The sequence below is a fragment of the Cnephaeus nilssonii genome (assembly GCF_951640355.1).
Source record: "Cnephaeus nilssonii genome assembly, chromosome: 3".
NCBI classification, from domain to species: domain Eukaryota; kingdom Metazoa; phylum Chordata; class Mammalia; order Chiroptera; family Vespertilionidae; genus Cnephaeus; species Cnephaeus nilssonii.
The window spans coordinates 19,447,042-19,465,703 of NC_137074.1; the positions used below are offsets into that span (position 1 = coordinate 19,447,042).

Below are 18,662 nucleotides of genomic sequence, written 5' to 3' on the forward strand. Positions count from 1 at the left end.
CCTGACACCAAGAGTTTCTGAGGAGGGTCCTTCGCTCCTTCTTGAGACACTGACAAGAGCAGAGGTGGTGGCTTGTTGAACAGACAGAATTGCTTTCAATATGTATGAGTTGATATAAAAGAATTCCTGAAGCGGTTAAGAGCCTTTCGAGGGTAGGTACAGTCATGCTCTCTTAACACACCCAGAATGTTTGCTGTTCTTGACTGCAGATGATTCAGATTCAAACATAGGTAGAGAAAGGTCCCACAGAGACAGAGAGAAGGACTATATTTGTGAAAATTTTTCTCTGAATCCTAAGTGATGTCCGTAAATCCTGATTGTCCCAGAGCAACATGCTTTGAAAGCAGGGCTACAAGAGATGACCCCAAAGATTAATTTGTGTCACACGGAGATTTTATCACATGCCCTAGCTTCCTAACATAGATCCTACCCCTTGGCAAAGTATAACCTCAGGATGCAATCTCAAGTTACCCAAGTGATGATTTCATTGTTTCTTATTTACCCTATGGGCAGTGACTCTCTCTCTCTCAAGATTTGGGTGTAAGTGCCTTATATAAAGACAGTAGTTTGGTAATTCAGTTTTCTTTATTATTATTTTTTTGTAAATATGCTTTTATTGTGTGTGTGTTTTGAGAGAGAGAGATAGAAACATCAATGAGAGAGAAACTGGGGACGAACTTGCAATGCGGACTTGTGCCCTGACCGGGAATCAAACCGGTGACCTCTTGGTGCATGGGTCGATACTCAACCACTAGCCACACTGGCCAGGTGTAATACAGTTTTCTTCATGCTTATCTTTTTGTACTTTACAAGATATTATATTCATCCTTATACTATAAGCAGAATTATGGGAGTTATATTTAGTTCTTCAGTTAATAGAATTAATAATATATTTCTTTTTCCTCCTTACCAGGCTATCTTTGAAGTTATATCCTCTGAACATTCATATTTACTCAGCTTGGAGATCCTGATACGAATGTTTAAAAATTCTAAAGAACTGAGCGACACAATGACCAAAACAGAGAGTCACCATCTTTTCTCCAATATTACAGACGTCTGTGAGGCAAGCAAAAAGTAAGTTCCCTTTATTTGCCTTTGGTCATGCCAACCCATTACTTACTAACAGACACCTGTGTTATCTCAAAAGGAAGGCATTTGTAGACATGAAATCTTTCATTTACTCAATTGGCTTTTATCTTTATTCTTTGAAATAAATTTAAAGATATGTTTCAGGTTGTTGACACAGAGACAGATGCTAAGTGTGTAATTAATTGTCACAGCAGACTGTGTTATCTAAGGTCTCGTCATTCCTTCTCTTCCCCCATTCTGCTCACTCTTTTCATTTTCATTTATGCCAATGATATAGCAGCACTTAGTTGGGAAAGAAAAAAGTAACTAACAATCGTACCAAGCAAATACAGAAATGATTTTGTTTACATCTTCATGTTCTTGTATTTGTTCATATATTGCTATTTTGTTCACATAAACATTATTTTTGAAATGCGTTTATAATGGCCATAATGATTTCTATAGGTTTTCCATATTTAGCATTTCAGAAGCGCTGCTGGGAGAGTTTTCAGTATCATTTTTAATGAGTGCAGTAACTCGGTATACCAGCATTGAGCTTTTATGTGCTTCTTAGCAAACTACACAGCCTGTACTGCAGCCACGCACCAGAAGGTCACTAAAGCAAACCATATGAAGCTGCTGTTTATTGGCAATTTCATGTGGTTGGGTCAAAGTTGGATTTACTGTACAACTAAGAAAGCTTAAGCTTTAAGCCTTCTTACTTATAAGGGTACCTTTTAAATAGTTGCTTTGTGCCTAATTTTTTTCGTCAATAGAGGGCCTACAAGTTGGACAGTCTTTAGGATGGACAAACACTGGTGCTGCCCTGGTGTGAGTGTTCCTTGTGAATCCGAACATTGCTCTTCTGTCACTTCGGGGAGGAGCCACTCAGTCACGATAGTGTGTTCATGTATGTCTGTTGGCGCCGTCACTGTGTGCAAGGTGCACTTTTCTTTTGAGCTACAAGGTTGAACATCCATGCCAAACAGATCAGCACGTGAGTTGGGGCTACTGCAGAGAGATGAAATTCGTGGTCAGATCACTGAGATCTCCAAATGTCTCATGATAGTGGCACAGCTGCAGAAGCCAGATTCTGGCACCAGAAAAGATCCTGGCAAGCTTGTTATTGGCATGGGTACTTAAAATACACATTCGGAGCATCTGCTGGGCCTGAGGGAACAGTGTGCCTGTGGTGTGGGGGTGGGGGTGCTGGGAAATCCTCTTTCAGAAGCTTTTTCTGTTGCTTGTGGTCCGCCCATTGGTGCTTTTGATACCAGTCTTGCCAGTTTTATTTTTAAATATATTTTTATTGATTTGAGCAAGAGAGAAATATCAATGTGAGAGAGTAACATCAATCAGCTGCCTCCTGAACGCCCCTCCACTAGGGATTAAGCCCACAACCTGGGCATGTGCCCAGACCAAGAATCGAACCAGCAACCTTGTTGCATGGGACCAACTGAGCCACACCAACCAGGGCTGTCTTGCCAGTTTGGGTAAGAGAAATGAAGCTTTCTTTTCTCCCTTACATGGTGTGTTCCTCTTCCAAAGGTATTTAGATTTCAAAGTGAGTCTCTTTCATTATAACTTGTACTTCAGTTGAAGGAAAACAAAGCTCCAAATTAGCTACATCACTATGAAGAATTATTACTGTTTTGATAACTGTAAATTGCAAGTCATGATTTTAAAATAGAAATGTTTTCCGAAAACCCTCATGGCATGTTTTTACTCCAGTGTGGAATTGTGCCTTGAATCATGTGGCCATTGGTCAGCTTCTCACAGTGTCTTAATGACTCCAGAGAAAGCTTTTGGTAAATTCTGGTTATTAGGTAACAATAGTTCTCTTGACCTGAGGATGCTTCCTTAAGCCTTTGGGCCTTGACCGTACGGCCTGTGTGCCGGCATGGTTCAGGAGGAGCCTGGGTTCCAGCAGTCGCTTCTTTCGGTGATTGGTTAACCTCAGTCAGGTTGCTACTTCTCCAGATCATTTTTTTAAAATATATTTTTGTTGCTTTTTTAGAAGAAGGGAGAGGGATAGAGAGATGGAAACATGGATGAGAGAGAAACATCGATCGGCTGCCTCCTGTACGTCCCCCATTGGGGATCAGGCTCTCAACCCGGGCATGTGCCCTGACTGGGAATCAAACCATGACCTCCTGGTTCATGGGCCAGTGCTTAACCACTGAGCACACTGGCCAGGCCAGATCATTTCCTATCTATAAAAAAGGTATAAAAAACTCACCATTGGTTAACCCTGAAATAAGTCATTTCATTTAAATTAATATATTTACATTTTATTTTAATTTTAATCATTTATAAAATTTAAATATTTTATGCTTTTGTTAAGCAAATTTTCATTTCTATGGTAGCTTATAGGAAGGGGCTATTCTGGACCATTTTTTATTTTTTTATTTTTAATTAAAAGCAAAACTCAGAAACTTTTCATCTTCCATTAAAAAAGAAAGAAAGAAATATCCTTTTCTTTGCATTTTTGTTTTGTTTTTTACTTGAAATGTAATGTTGTAATTTGGATAGCTGCCTGTGTGATATTTAATTTCTGTTATATTTCAACAAGAATCTGCTTCTTCATGATAATCTTATGTCTGCTTTATAATAACATAGTGCACACGTTTATTTAATTCAGTTTGAAAACCCATTTACGTATCTGAAACACTCAGATATAGCCTTTTAAAAATTTAAAGTGCTCAGAATGTTGGCAAAGCCCATTTATTATGTAATGCCTATTGGTTGAATTTCCAGCGTTCGGTCTCCAAGAATGACTCTCAAGTGATAACTATTTAATGTGCTGCCCACAACAGAGTTTCCAGTCCTAAGAAATGTCAAACAGAATCTTGAGCAAAACAAATGGTCAGTGTCTGGATGGGGTATTACTGATTAAGCATGGCCTGTTAAGTGCTAGTTCCCTTTGCCTAATGAGAAATGGTAGCTCTAGGCGCTAGGCTATTTAGTGTGGTTGAGGTCAGAACATGCTCAACAGTCAACAGTGTGGCATCCGGTCCCCTTTATGGTAGTTCAGGTTCTTTACTGCCCATAAATAATACCAAGAAGCCCTTTTATGGAGACGACAGGGACAAGATAATTCTGATTCTGGTGTGTGTGTGTGTGTGTGTGTGTGTGTGTGTGTGTGTGTTATGTGTGTGTTATGTGTGTGTTGTGTGTGTGTGTTTATCAGTGACAGGTCCATACTAAATTCTTTTCTTTTTTATAAAGAATTGCTCCTTTCCCTAGCTGGTTTGGCTCAATAGATAGACCATCGGCCTGCGGAATTCCGGCCAAGGGCACATGCCTGGGTTTCGGGCTCGATCCCCAGTAGGGGGCATGCAGGAGGCAGCCAATCAATGATTCTCTCTCATCATTGATGTTTCTATCTCTCTCTCCCGGTCCCCCTTCCTCTCTAAAATCAATAAAATATATTTTTTTAAAAAAGAATTGCTCCTTTCAGTCAATACTATGGAACCTCCTATTCTACAAGGTGCCTGGGTTCTAGAGCATATTAGCTGATGGCATCTGCCCAGTGGCTGTTGGTCCCCAGCGGCCAGTGGTGGCCAGTGGGACATTCCCAGCATCTGTGCAGAGGCGTCCCACTGCAGGGCACATCTCCCGAAATCGGCAGGTCCATTGGGTCAGGCTGGAGGTTATGGGCTTAAGGGCCCTGGTGGGAATCAGAGCTGAGGAAGGCGAAGGCCTCTGTGTGCCCCGCTGAGGCTGTGTGGAAACACTGCGGCACTAAATAGGGGACTGAGGTGGTGGCCTGGAAGGTAACTGTAAAATCTGAGGCATTAGAGAGGATCTGAAGATGGTGAAAGATCAGAGGCCATTCCAGGAACACAGCCAGAGATGATGGGGACCTGACAGGGAGTTGGAAAGAAAGGACTTGAGGGATGTGTAGAGCATAGAATCCTGAGGACTTGATGAGAAAGGGGGAGGAGTTTGGTCTGTCGGCCAGCTTTCTGCCTTGCTGACTGTGGATGGTGGTTGTATGGGCCAGGATAGAAGAGAGACAGGTTGGGGCTTCGTGAGGGAGATAAGAAATTCAGTTTGGGGCAGGTTTGAAGTGATTGTGAAGCCTGAGGGGAAGCAGTTTAGAGAAAAATCTTGACTGGAGGTGTAGGATTTGAGTCATAGGGGTGGTTCTCCGTGAGATGCTAGAGCTTGCAGCATTGGTTTTTAAGTGGCGGTGGCCGTATTTACTCCCTAGGGGAACTGGGAAATGCATATCTGGTTGCTCCAGTGACTTGGTGGTTCTACTGGCATTAGTCAGTGGGGCCAGAGGTAGCAGGCACCCTGCAGTTGGCACAACAGTCCCACATGAGCATGAGTTGCCCCCCCCAAAGACCGGTAGTGCCCTCCTTGAGACGCATGCGTAGAGTAAAACAAAAGAGAGAGAGAGAAACCCAGGTCAGAATTTTGGCACAGAAATACTTGAGGACCCTGTGGGTTGGGGCAGAAATGAAGTAAAAAGGTAAGAACTGCATGGACTTCTCTCAAAGCCTCTCCACAGTGGAGGCTTCGTTCTCTCTTGAATGCCCTGTCGCCCTCCTGTCGCCCTTCCTGTCAGTGCCATGGGCCTGGCAGCTGTTTTCTTTGTAACCCTCTTTAAAGGTGTAGTTGGGGCCCAGCTGGCGTGGCTCAGTGGTTAAGCATCAGCCTGTTAACCCAGGAGGTCATGGTTCAATTCCCAGTCAGGCACATGCCTGGGTTTCGGAATTGATCCCCAGTGTGGGGCATGCAGGAGGCAGCCTACCAGTGATTCTTTCTCATCATTGATGTTTACCGGTATATCTCTCTCTCCCTCTCCCTTCCTCTCTGAAATCAATAAAAATATACTTTTTAATAAAAATAAATAAATAAAGGTGTAATTAGGCAGGTAGCTGTATTTGTCCCCTTCTTTTCTTTTTCATGGGATGAGTAGAGCTAGATCCTTTAAGTGTGGGCAGTATCAGTATGTCTTAGGTCAATGTCATACTGATCTCCCAAATCTGGACCTACTTCCTTCCACCTTCACTGTGTTAACTGCCCTGTCACTCAAACTCGTGAAATCTCCCTGGACTCACGATCTCCCTGTCTTTTAAGGACCAAAGAAATCTTAAAAGCCTAAGCATCCTATGTAAAAGGAGTATTAGCTAACTGGTTTCGAAGTGAGTGGGCTTAATTCATAACTAAACACCATATGTAGTGTATGTTTTGCATATTTGTACACATCCTTGGATTATTCTTTTTTTGTGTTCTTCATATATCTATGTTTATTTAGAATAATTTAAACATAATTTCATATTAATAGAAAAAGACTTACAAGTATGACTGATATGCATGCATTTGTAAGAGAATGTGATCTAATTCCCATTGTTTTTGAATTTAAGATGTCAATACTAAAAGACTGATACTATCAGGAAAGGAAATTGTCTTTTGTTTACGGCTGAATATTAACCCTCTTGCTGTATTTAGAAACGCTAAGGTCTTTTGTGTTGAAAGGTTTTCTACAAAATGAAAACTAGATGAGCCTTTGTTTTGATGTTTTATAAAATGATACACTTTCACCCTCAACTCTGAGTTTTCATTCTAAATATATGGGCTATGCAGGCTATTTCAGTAATGTTTTTTACAACAGTAGAATGTCCCATTATTTGTAACCTATAAAAATATAATTGCAAAAGAACTTTGCATGATACTTGTGGGTTTTTTTTCCCCATGTTAAAGTTGAAACATTGGTATTTCTTTGGAAAGTAATAGAAAGCTAAAACTATGCTTGCCTTCAGTTTTCACCAAGTAAAATAAAAATATCCTTCACTATGCTTTGTGTCCCGAGGAACTGAATTTGTTGCCCACATAAGATGAGAAACTGATGCCACGGTCTCTAGTTTCCGCTTGGTGTGGAAGAGTGGATTGTAGTAATAGTGCACGTTCGGAATGGGTTTCACCCAACATTTGCTTCTCCTGAAGATTTTGTCCCCCCAACTTTAAACAGATTATATTAAAATTGAAATATCACATGATACTAAATACTGCTTTAAATGCACACGCTTTACTATTATTTTATGAAATGCCTTCATATTACAACAGAATGACCTTTTACTCAAATAATGACGCAGTATAGCTGCCTTATGAAGTGTGTTTTCTATTTGATAATTGACATGCTAAACTTGAATGCCTTAACAATAAACCTTCAACAGTTTTACAAAACTAATATTAGCATTTTACCCTTCCTGACGGATTCTTAAAGGTAAATTTTAAAAGGAAGACCTATTAAATTGAACTAGGCCAGAGAATTTGGAACTGTTTACATTGTGGAACCTGTTTAATTTTTGCCCCGAAGTCATGGCCGTTCCCATTGTTTTTCATTAGCAACTGTTCCTTCCTTACTCGATATTCAGTATGTTTACCACAGAATCTTTGGTAAATAAAGCAATTGACCTGTTTCCCTTAATATAGCAAGGATATATTTAAATAAATGCATTATTTATGTTCAAATAAATGCATTATTTTATTCTTCCTAAAACCAAAATTTCTTCTGCTGACGGTTAAAAGAAGGTGACTTCCAAAAGCTATTAATGTTTTTATGGCATTCCTTGTCTTTTTTCTCTTTCCTGAGATGAGCGGACAAAGAAGTTCATGTGCAAGTCCTCTAATAACAGGGGTATTTTAGTCCACATTGTTCAGCTTTTTACCCATGACCCCAGACTGAAGTAAAAGTAAAAGAAATAAGTAGTTATTTATGTATCATTTCAGGGAAAGAAATAAAGTCCACAGGCGACTTAATAATAGGTGCAGTCTTTTCAGTAAAGATTGCAGGAAAGCAGTGGGGGGATCCAAAGGCTTGGCAAGGGAGATACCGCCAATTAAAGATGACTTTGCATTCTTTCCTTTCGGAAGCCATATGAGAAATGATGGGAAAGTCAATGTACAAACGCACAAGGACGAGAGAGAGAGAGAGAGAGAGAGAGAGAGAGAGAGAGAGAGAGAGAGAGAGATATCACACACACACACACACACACACACACACACACACACACACCAGCAACAGCATTTGGGAACCTGAAACCTGGGTGCTCGGTAACTCTTGCAGACAATCCAAGAAAGTTCAAACTGGGAGTGCAGAACACCAAGAAAGAACCAGATCTAAAAGCCTGAATTTCTGGAAGCTGCAGAGTTGATAACGAAGTTGGGGTAAAGGTGTGACAGAACACAGAAAGCCTGTTGGAGAAGTCCTCAGAGCCCAGACCTTCCTTCAGTTTTACACAGACGGATGGTACCCAGGTTCACCCCAGCTGAAGGCAAGATAGATGACCTCTGAACCTGAAGGCCCGGGCCCAGTGAGGAAGGGTGTGCTGGACAGGGAATAGGGATATAGTGACGGTTGACACCTGGAGCCTTCTGCCCGGCTTCCCTTTGGAATACCGGTAGTCAGGTACCTGTGCACCCTTTGCCCTATTTTTGGCAAATGGTGATTGGCATCATTTGAGTTACGTAACATTTTATCATTTTTATCAATAATATTTATGTTCAAATAAATGCATTATTATAATCATCATTCTTGAGTTTTGCAGGAAACAACAAGCTGAAGGTTATAAAACCTCAAATTTTAAAAAATATCTCTCTTTCAGTAACAGGATAGACAAGTGCTTATTAATTCTAAACCTTAGTTTCTCCATGTATCTAATGGGGATGAAATTATAGCTAATCTCCTAGGTTGTTATGAGAATTAGATGAGGTAATACATGTAAAGTAATTAGTGTAACACTGCCTGAGCTCTCACATAGCAGGGATTTTGTTGATATCATTGCCGTCATTTTGATCATCTGTGTCTGACCTTCTGAAATGGCTCTGAGTTTTGTATTTATTGGCTTTTGTGTGTATGTCCCCTCTCTGTCTATCTCTGCCGGCCTTGGTCCAAGACTAGGTTAAAGGACAGGTCTTGCTGTACATAGATTCCAGCACAGTGATGTGCACGGGTATGTTTTACAACATTGTAGCAATCATCTTCATTTTGACTTGGAATGAAATAAAAATAAATGGATTCTTCCCTAGGCATAAGGCTTGGGAGTTGTGTTTTAGGTTAGCACTAAAGTCTGAGCTGTTTCCTTGCTCCCTGTCTGGTGTTTGCCTTGGAGTGGTAGAATCCTTGGACCAGTGGTTCGCAATAGGCCCAGACATGCTCCAGCTGCCAGTTACGCTGTTCTGGTTATTTTTTTGCAGACATTTGGGGCTACTACATGCTTTTTTGCCCTTTTTTTGCATTGCTTTTGCAAGCTCCAAGAGTCCGTGGATTCTGAGTTGTTAACATGGAGATTTAAACTTGGATAATGATCCTGGTTGGGACAGATGAAAGTGTTACCAACTGTAGTCATTAGCTGTTATCAATCTTAAACTAGGGTAGAATTTTGTGGAAAAAGAAACAATGGCTGGGGTTTAGTTGCAGTATTTCATCTGCATTGCATTTACAGCTGTGGATTTTGAACCATTACATGGGTTTTTGACTCTGCCAGTTGTGAGTTAAACAAGCAGGACCACACAGTTTTTCTGGCCGATGGAAAAGATTTTAATGTAAACTTTGTGGTCTAGCCAAGTTAAATCTAGCACTTGATTTAAGCATAAGGCACATGGTTGATGAATTAACTTTCAAAAGCAAGCTCTTCTGAGCTTTTTGATTACTTGTTGATCCTGGGCTGTTGCCTCTAATTGTTATGCATTAATTATTAGCATCTGGGCATCAATTTTGTCTTTTTCCAACAGTTCTTATTTCATCTGATTAAATCCTATATAGCATTTTGTGAAGTACCAGCATTTTTCTTTTGCAGCTCAGGAGACTTAGACCTAAATTAATTATGTGAATTTGCTTCATTCACTTATTCATTCATATTCATTCATTCATTCATTCATTCAAATAGAATGGAAACTAGTGAGGTTTTTGATTCTTATTTGAACATATTTTTCCGAGGATATTTTTCCATTGATTTTCAGAGAGAGTGGACAGAAAGAGAGAGAAACATCGATGTGAGAGAGACACATAGACTGGTTGCCTCCTGCACTCACCCCTACCAGGGTGGGGGATTGAGCTGCAGTGGAGATACCTTTGACTGGAATCAAACCCAGAATCCTTCAGTCTGCAGGCCAATGCTCTATCCACTGAGCCAAACCGGCTAGGGCTCAAGTATATATATATATATATAAAGTGCAGTTCAGGGTTCAGTCTAAAGAGCTCAATTTCATTTTAGGCCTTTTCTAGGGATTACCCATCTGGGAAATTATTAGGATTCACTCTTTGTGGTGTACATCACCCATGGAGCTAGTCATAGAGAGTGATTAGACTTTTGTCTTATTTTGAATGTTGTGACCTCGTAAAATGTCGAGACCTTAAAAGCAAAGAGCAGCTACTTTTCTGACACAGCCCTGGGTCACGCCATCGACCTCATCGGCCTGTCATTTCCCTGTGGCCATTGTTCCCCAGGCGAGGGCTGCTGTCCAGTGTCTTTAGCATGAGCAGTCTCGGAGTGTGTGTGTCTCCATGGGGGAAGTGTTGCAGAAGCTCATTGATTATAAAAGTGTCCTGTGGTTCCTATGTAATCAGACACCCTAACATGCAACAATACAGTAAAATTAAAAGGACATCCAAGTAGTTTATCTTAAACTCCTTAAATTGCTTTTATAGTGATTTGAGGAAGAACAATTTTGGAACACGCTGACCGAATTCAGATGATAGTTTTCTGCTGCTTCTTCTGGGAAAAAAAAAAAAAGAATGTTTCCAAAATAAACTTGCATAGAAAATGAGTCTGCAAATTTTTCTTAGGCCTTAAATGAGAGAATTCTTCATTCCTTACGTGGTAATGTAAATACTCAGCCACCTCACAGCACAACATTTTAATTTTTTTAAAATATAAATTTCTTGTAAAACCTGTGGAAATACGATTTTCTTTAAAAATTCTGAAAATACTTTCTGTATGCCGAGAAGACAGGTGAATACTGTTTTAAATATTAATTCACTATATTCTTACCATAAACTCTTGGGTTTATTTTTTTCAAGAATGTGGATTAAATCATACCAACCTTGACACTTTAGATTTTATAAGTATATTTATGGAAAAATGTCTTGAGAAAAAAATCATGAATGGTATTTGTTCAAGGACTCAGCTGATACTTTATCTATGCAGAGTTTTCTTTGGATTTCCAAAAGGTTTCGGGAAATGATTTGAACTTGGGGAAAAAATGTGGTGGAAAGGTTCCATAGAAATGTCAAGATTGGCTACGATTGACCTTGTCACTTGTGGGGGATTCAGACAAAGGGACCTCTGTGGCAAGAGGCCTGCCTGTGTATCGGGAGTTCATTGGAATTTCTTTCCTGGCGGAGAAGAGTGATATGAGCAACCAGAACAGGGCACAATGGCCGTGTTTGTGCTTATCGCTGAAGTCGCCCTGTCATGTAACACCCACTTCTTCTCCTCCTGCATCTTGTGTAGATTCAGTGCCCAACACTTCGTTACACACATTTTTGTTTGCATTTGCGCGTGCATGTAGATATCTTTGAAAAATCTGCTAGGAAGAAGGTGTTGTCCAAGACAACTTTGATAGCCGTTTTGTCAAGGAGGAATCTTGCTTGAGACCATTCCATTGAAAAGACAGCAGGAATGATTCAGCCATGAAATTTATTCTCTTGGATTTCGCTAAAGAAGCATTAACTTAAAGATGTTTAGGAGGGCTTTAAAAAAAAATTGAGATAACAGATTTGGCCACCTTTCCTTTAGTTTTAGGTATCTGGTAGAATTATTTGAAAATTCACATTGTATGGGTTTTGAAACATGTTATATAGGGGCGAAGAGTTTGGTTCCCTGCCGCCCCTGGGGTCACTCTAATGAAATGCCTCCTGTTTGAACCTTTGCTTAGCCCTTTATTCCTTTTCCTTTTTCAGTCTTCCTGGGCAATATCCTGTTTACGTCCACAAAACAGCTTTTGTGATTGGAATGTAATTTTATTAATCTAGAATATCATCTCACCAATTTATGAATAAACTTAGAGATCGGGATATCCTTTTATAGACATTGCTGAGAAGTGCACACTAGTTGATTTTTTATTTTATTTTATTTTATTTTTTGCTTTATGCTTGCTAAGTATCCTTTCCAAATTAGAGGGGGAAATGTGTCATTATTTAGACTCCAAACACTCTTCCCCTGCACGTTGTTGACTAACACACATTCTTCTGGGCTCTTTGAAGCACCTTCTATTTGGAAACTCGGCTGTTCAAACTGGAGAAACGTTGGCTTGCGTTGGCCTGTTTTATTGCAGACTTTCCTGGCATGAGCTAATTCCTAATTTGAAGACTAGTTTTTATTGATCACATTTCTCTATCCTGAGGCTGGAGCAACGAATCCTGTCTCGTCTTAGGCAGATGGCTTCATTCCTCTGCACGTCAGCAGCTAAGTGAGGTTTCCACGAGCTGACCTTGATCAGAATAACCACAGAATCTAAACCCCAGGGCGCTGAGGTCCGCGCCTGCTGTGATGCTATCACCAGCTCACGCTGGAGAATTACTGATTCCTACCAGTGCTTTTCCTAGATAGTGTGTTCTCCCCGTGGTATATGAACTCGGGAAGTTGGTCTCACAGAGGGTGGGCTTTGCAAGCAAGCGATACCTTGGGTGCAGCATCTGACTTCCATTAGGGCCTGGATGTGGCAAGAACCCTGTAGGAATGGTATGAAAAATGAAAAACACATTGCCAGGATTTTATTTTTTTAATATGAGAAAGATTGGCTACAGTAAAGATGTGAATAACCTACTAATGGCAGGATAATATGTAAAAGTGGTTTTCTGAGCGTGAACATCTCGGCTATGAAAACCAGCTGGGGCAGGGGCTCCGGAGGCAGAGCTGACTTCTCCTTTCCCCTGGGAACAGTGAACACCATGTTTGAGGAAAACGTGCCGTAACATTTTAATAATCGCAGTGGATGCATTTCTTTTAACAAGCCTGGGATTGAGTTGTAGGCCGTGTTTGACAGGGGAAAAGTGTGGCATGTCCAGGAACTGCTTCGGTCCATGTGAAGTGCCTGCCGTTTCCCGGGTGAGCTGTGTGCATCCTCGTCAGGGCGTGGCCCACTGTGGATTCATCTGGAGGAGGCCACCGGGCTGGGCTTTGATCCAAGAAACAGTGGGCGAGAGGCCCCGCCCACCACCGCCCAAAATAAGACATAGGCATGGTGAAAATTTCAAATTCTGCCAAAGGCTATATGCAGTGAGACGTGCCCCAGTGCAGCTGGTTTGTGGTGTGCTCTGCATACACAGTATGGTTGTTGAAATGCAATCACCTACCATGCCATTGTCATGCACCACTAACTAGTTATTTTTCTTTTACTCTGCAAAGAGCCAGAGTCTTAAATGAAGAACGACACTGAGTATCTTAAAAAAAAATTTTTTTTTATTCATTACTCCCCAAATAAGCCAAGGACTCCTCTACCTAGTCTTTTCTAATACAGGAACTTTAAATAAGTGGTTTTATGTGAATTATGAAATCTCTTTTCTTGGGGAGATAGTCATTGCTCTGAATATGAGGTTTTTCTTGAATCTTAGTTTTTGATAAATTATTGTGGGTGAGTTTTTCTGTGTTTTTTTTTGCAGCATAATGTATACAGCAGCTACTGTGTAGCAGACATTGGAAATATAACAGTGAACATGAGAGGCAAGATCCTTGGTAAATACACACACAACAGGTGCCTGACTTATTGGGTACTCCTTGAAGCAGGACCTTGGCCTGGCTTCCGGAACTAGGGAAGTGACCTTTCGCTAACCCTTACTTCCACTACTTTCCTTAGATGCTCTCTCTTCAGATTAATCTCATAGGATTAGTGGTCTTTAATAGATGTTTTAATTCAAATATAATTCAGTCTAGTCTCTCACTGCATATAGAACTACCGTAGTAGTCATATGTTGTTATTTTATATTTTCAAGTAACTTCATTAAAGGGGCAACTGGGATGGATGGAATTGAGCTTAATAAACCAACATTTCTGCAATGTAATTAAATGATAATTTACAATACGAAGATCTTTATTTAAAGAATAACAGATTATGTCATGGTTCAAAATGCTAAATATTCTTCTAGTTTGCATGGATAATTCTTCGAGTTCCTTGCTTCTGAATTATTTATAAATCCTGGGATTTGGATACTATCTAGCTTAAGGAAAAGTCAATAGTGAGTTATATATTTATATGGCTTAAACATGCAAACACTGTCAGAGGGCATTCACTTATATAGTGAGATGTCCTGCTCACCCTCCTATCCCCCTCACCTTCTGTTAATGTATTAGATGTCTTGTTTCTTCTTCTGGACTCTCCTTATGCAAATACAGGCCAGCACAAATGGTTTCTTATTGTCTTACATTTTTTAAAAAGTAGCGTGCTGACCATATACACTATTCTGCATTTTTTCTCTGTCATGGGCGTATGTATACATTTAAGATCCTGAGAAGAGTAAGTGTGCCCACAGATCCCACTGGATTTGCTGCAGTGAGATAGGAACCGGTTGCTATATTTAGTCTGACTCAGTAGCATCTGAAAACTATGGGAACTTCCCTCTAAAGCAAGCATGTCAAACTCAAAGGCTAACACGGGCCAAATAAATGAAGCATGCGGCCCATGGGCCATGAGTTTGACATGCTTGCTCTAAAGCAGGGGTTCTCAACCTTTCTAATGCCGCGACCCTTTAATACAGTTCCTCATGTTGTGGTGACCCCCAACCATAAAATTATTTTCGTTGCTCCTTCATAACTGTAATTTTGCTACTGTTAATGAATCGTAATGTAAATATCTGCGTTTTCCAATGGTCTTAGGCGACCCTGCTAGCGGTTCTTAACCGTGGGTCGTAGCCCACAGGTTGAGAACTGCTGCTGTGGAGCCTAAGACCATCGGAAAACGCAGATATTTACATTACGATTCATTAACAGTAGCAAAATTACAGTTATGAAGAAGCAACGAAAATAATTTTATGGTTGGGGGTCACCACAACATGAGGAACTGTATTAAAGGGTCGCAGCATTAGAAAGGTTGAGAACCACTGCTCTACAGGGACTGTAATGAACAATGATTAGCAATGGAAAACAAAACTCAGAATGAAACGTTACTGGAATTACTATTATTTGACTCCAAGAGAAGGTTTGGGCATTAATACTTTATAAATGAGAAAGGAATGCTCAAAGGGAGGTAAGGTAAGTTGTGGTCCCCCACCCAGCGAGTGTCTGAGTGGGGTCCTGCACTCAGGTGTCGAAGGCTCTGTTCTCCTGCTGCAGGAGCTGGACACCTTTGTGAGTGACATGCGATGTTGCTGCTCCTCATTTGTGCATTCCGTATTTGTGAATTTGCCTACCACTAAAATTTATAATCCCTAAATCAATATTGGCTGTGCTTTTGCTTTCAGACATGCATTCTATTTAATGCCACATTTTTGTGGATTTTTTTTCCTGGTGGTGATTTTGCTATTCAAAATGGTCCCCAAGCATAGCATTGAAATGCTGTCTTGAGTTTCTAAGAGTAAGAAGGCTGTGATGTGCCTCATGGAGAAAATGTGTGTGTTAGATAAGGTTTGGCCAGGCCACAATTATAGTGCTGTTGGCCATGAGTTCAATGCTAAGGAATCAACCATAGTATTAAATAAAATGTCTGTAAACAAAAGCACACATACCCTGGCCAATGTGGCTCAGTGATTGAGTGTTGACCCATGAACCAAGAGGTCATGGTTGGATTCCAGGTCAGGGCACATGTCCAGGTTTCAGGCTTGGTCTCCAGTAGGGGGTGTGCACAGGAGACAGCCAATCGATGTTTCTCTCATCAATGTTTCTATCTCTCTATCCCTCTCCCTTCCTCTCTCTGTAAAGATCAATAAAAACAAATTTAAAGTCAGTGTCACCTATAGATTTAACAAACAAACAAACAAACAAACGAATACCACACATAAAACAAGGTTATGCATTGATCCATTGATGAAAATGCTGTGGCCAGATGCTTGTAGGAGCCTAACCCTGTGTTTCCACTATGAGCAATGGTTCAGTATCCAGAATTTCAGTGTTAACAATCCTATATAATAAAAGCCTAAAATGCTAAGTGTCCAGTTGTCCGGTCATCCATTCAACCAATCAAAGCATAATATGCTAATGATATGCTAAGGCTGCTCAACCACTTGCCATAATGTGCACTGACCACCAGAGGGTAGACACTCCGACTGGTAAGTTAGCTTGCTGCTGGGGTCCAGCTGATCAAGACTGAGCAAGATGGGCCGGACATGCCCTGGAGCCCTCCTGCGGGCCTTCCCCAGCTGGCTATTTTTGCATATTTCCTCTGTCATGGGAGTTAACCTCCCGTGTCCCTCCCTGGCCCCGATCATGCACCGGTTGGGTCCTTTAGCCTGGCCTGCACTCTCTCACAATCTGGGAACCTTTTGGGGGATGTTAGAGAGCCGGTTTCAGCCCGATCCTGTAGGCCAGGCCAAGGGACCCCAGTGTTGCATGAATTCGTGCACTGGGCCTCTAGTAACTTTATAAAACACGAGAGGCCCGGTGCACGAAATTCATGCATGGGTAGGGTCCCTAGGTCTGGCTGGCAATCAGGGCCAATCTGTGGGGTGGCCAGCGGGGCACTTGGGGGCCCCTGCTGGCACCCACCTTGGCCAGCCTGGTGCCGCCCACTTGTCAGTCCCACCCCCCGCTGTCGCAGCCGCCGGTCGCCTCCCTCTGCAGGGTGACCAGCAGGGCAATTGGGAGCCCCCACTGGCACCCGCCTTGGCTGGCCTGGGGCCTGCAGGCTGGGGGCAGCTCCTGCGTTGAGCATCTACCCCCTGGTGGTCGGTGCACATCATAGCGACTGGTCATTCCACTGGTCCTTGCGCAGTTCGGTCGATTTGCATATTAGGCTTTTATTATATAGGATAACTACCACAAATAATGAGGATGGACAATAAATGAAAAATTTCTTGCTAGCTCTATTTGGATTTATTTCTTCTTATTCTACCCTTAGATACAGCAGGATTGATTTTAATTAGATGTAAAGGGGAAAAATTTCCCAGTAACAAAATAACTGAGGACCTTTTCACTCTCAAAAGGCATCCCAATTTGGAGGATAAATTACGTGGTGACGCCAGCCAGTTGTGAGAATGATTCTTAGTTACTACCAGCTAATTATCTAATCAGTAGTTACTTCTGAAAATATGAGTTGGGGTGATAAATTTCTTTTTTTCCTCTTCAAGGTCCAAGTTGAAAAGTCCCTCCTCCTAGTTTTGGAAATGAAGAGGAACAGGTTGAGTATTCAGATGTGGCACGCAGCTGTGTACCTTTCACTCATTTTGTTTCCTACTCCGTGAAAAAGAGCAGCGTGGCGTCTAGTTCTGGGTGCTAGCAGAGAGAGGTTAAGTCTTTCCCACTGGTCAGTTCTTCCCCTAGTGAAAACTTGAGGGAAACACGACTGCAGGGACTCTGTGAGAGCAGGGTTTTGTTAAGAAAGTTTCCATGAAACTCATCTTAAACTTTAACCCCACCCCAAGAGTCAGGGTGCCTGTGGACGCCATTGGATGGAAGCAGGTATAGACTGGTGACTGATGTCACTGCTCCTGGAGCATGACCAGGACCCTCCTTTCTCCTGGAGATCTTTCGGAAAAGCATGGTTTGTCTTTCTAGCTGGGACGCTGTTAATGCCCACTGAGGAACAGAAATTGAGCAATACACTTTGAGGTGTCCTTCATTATGTTCATTCCCAGGTGAGTTTTTTAAAAATGTCTATTTTTAGAGCAGTTTTATGTTACAGCAAAAGTGAGTGTCATGTACGGATATTTCCCATATACTTCTTGACCTCCCACCAGCACAGCCCCTCTCACTATCAGCATCCCCATCGAGTGGTACATTTGTTGCAATGACTGAACCTACATTGACACATCATTGTCACCTGAAGTCCTAGTTTACGTTCCGGTTCACTCTTGGCGTTGTACACTCTGTGTGCTTTGACAGATGTGTAATGACATGTAACCACCATGATAGTGGCATGCAGAATAGTTCCATTGCCCTAAAATTCCTCTGCGTAGTCTCTGTGTACTCACTGTGTATATGTAGTCTATTCATCCCTCCCTCTCCCCAAGCTCCCGGCAACCACTGATCTTTTTACCGGCTCCATAATTTTGCCTTTCACAGCAGTGTTGAGTTCTTGGTGGTTATTTGTCCCACGTGCGTGCGCTGTGCCTTTTCAGATGGCTACAGGATGTCTAGAATCACTGCTGAGCAGGCAGTTAGCTCTATTGGGGCAGCTCGAAAGGTGATGACATATTTGGGAGTGGTTGGCCTATAGATGGAATTTAAGTGGTGGTGCTGGAAAAAAGAATGGAGAGAGAGGAGGAAATGCTGAGTGCCAAGCCCTGGGGCCTTCCAACACTGAGAGCTTGGGAAGACGGGGTGGGAGGAGGGGAACAAAGGAGTCTGAGAAGGAGCAGTGCGTGGGGCTGAGGAAGCATTCAAGATACCTTAAGAACGAGTTTCATCTCAGTGGAGCCCTTTTGAGGATTCATATTTTGTGCATTGTCTGTGAGATACAGAGTTCTACACAGGAAGTAGTTGCAGGGC

The 18,662-nt window shown here is 41.6% G+C and overlaps 1 protein-coding gene across 1 annotated transcript in view; it reads left to right on the forward strand.

Moving 5' to 3' along the window:
- The window catches only part of ARHGEF26 (Rho guanine nucleotide exchange factor 26), a 114,928-nt gene that overhangs the window by 30,709 nt on the left and 65,557 nt on the right, over positions 1-18,662 (forward strand). The window contains exon 5 of the mRNA XM_079766246.1: positions 914-1,074. Within this exon, the coding sequence (XP_079622372.1) occupies positions 914-1,074 (161 nt within the window). The remainder of the gene's footprint in view (positions 1-913; positions 1,075-18,662) is intronic.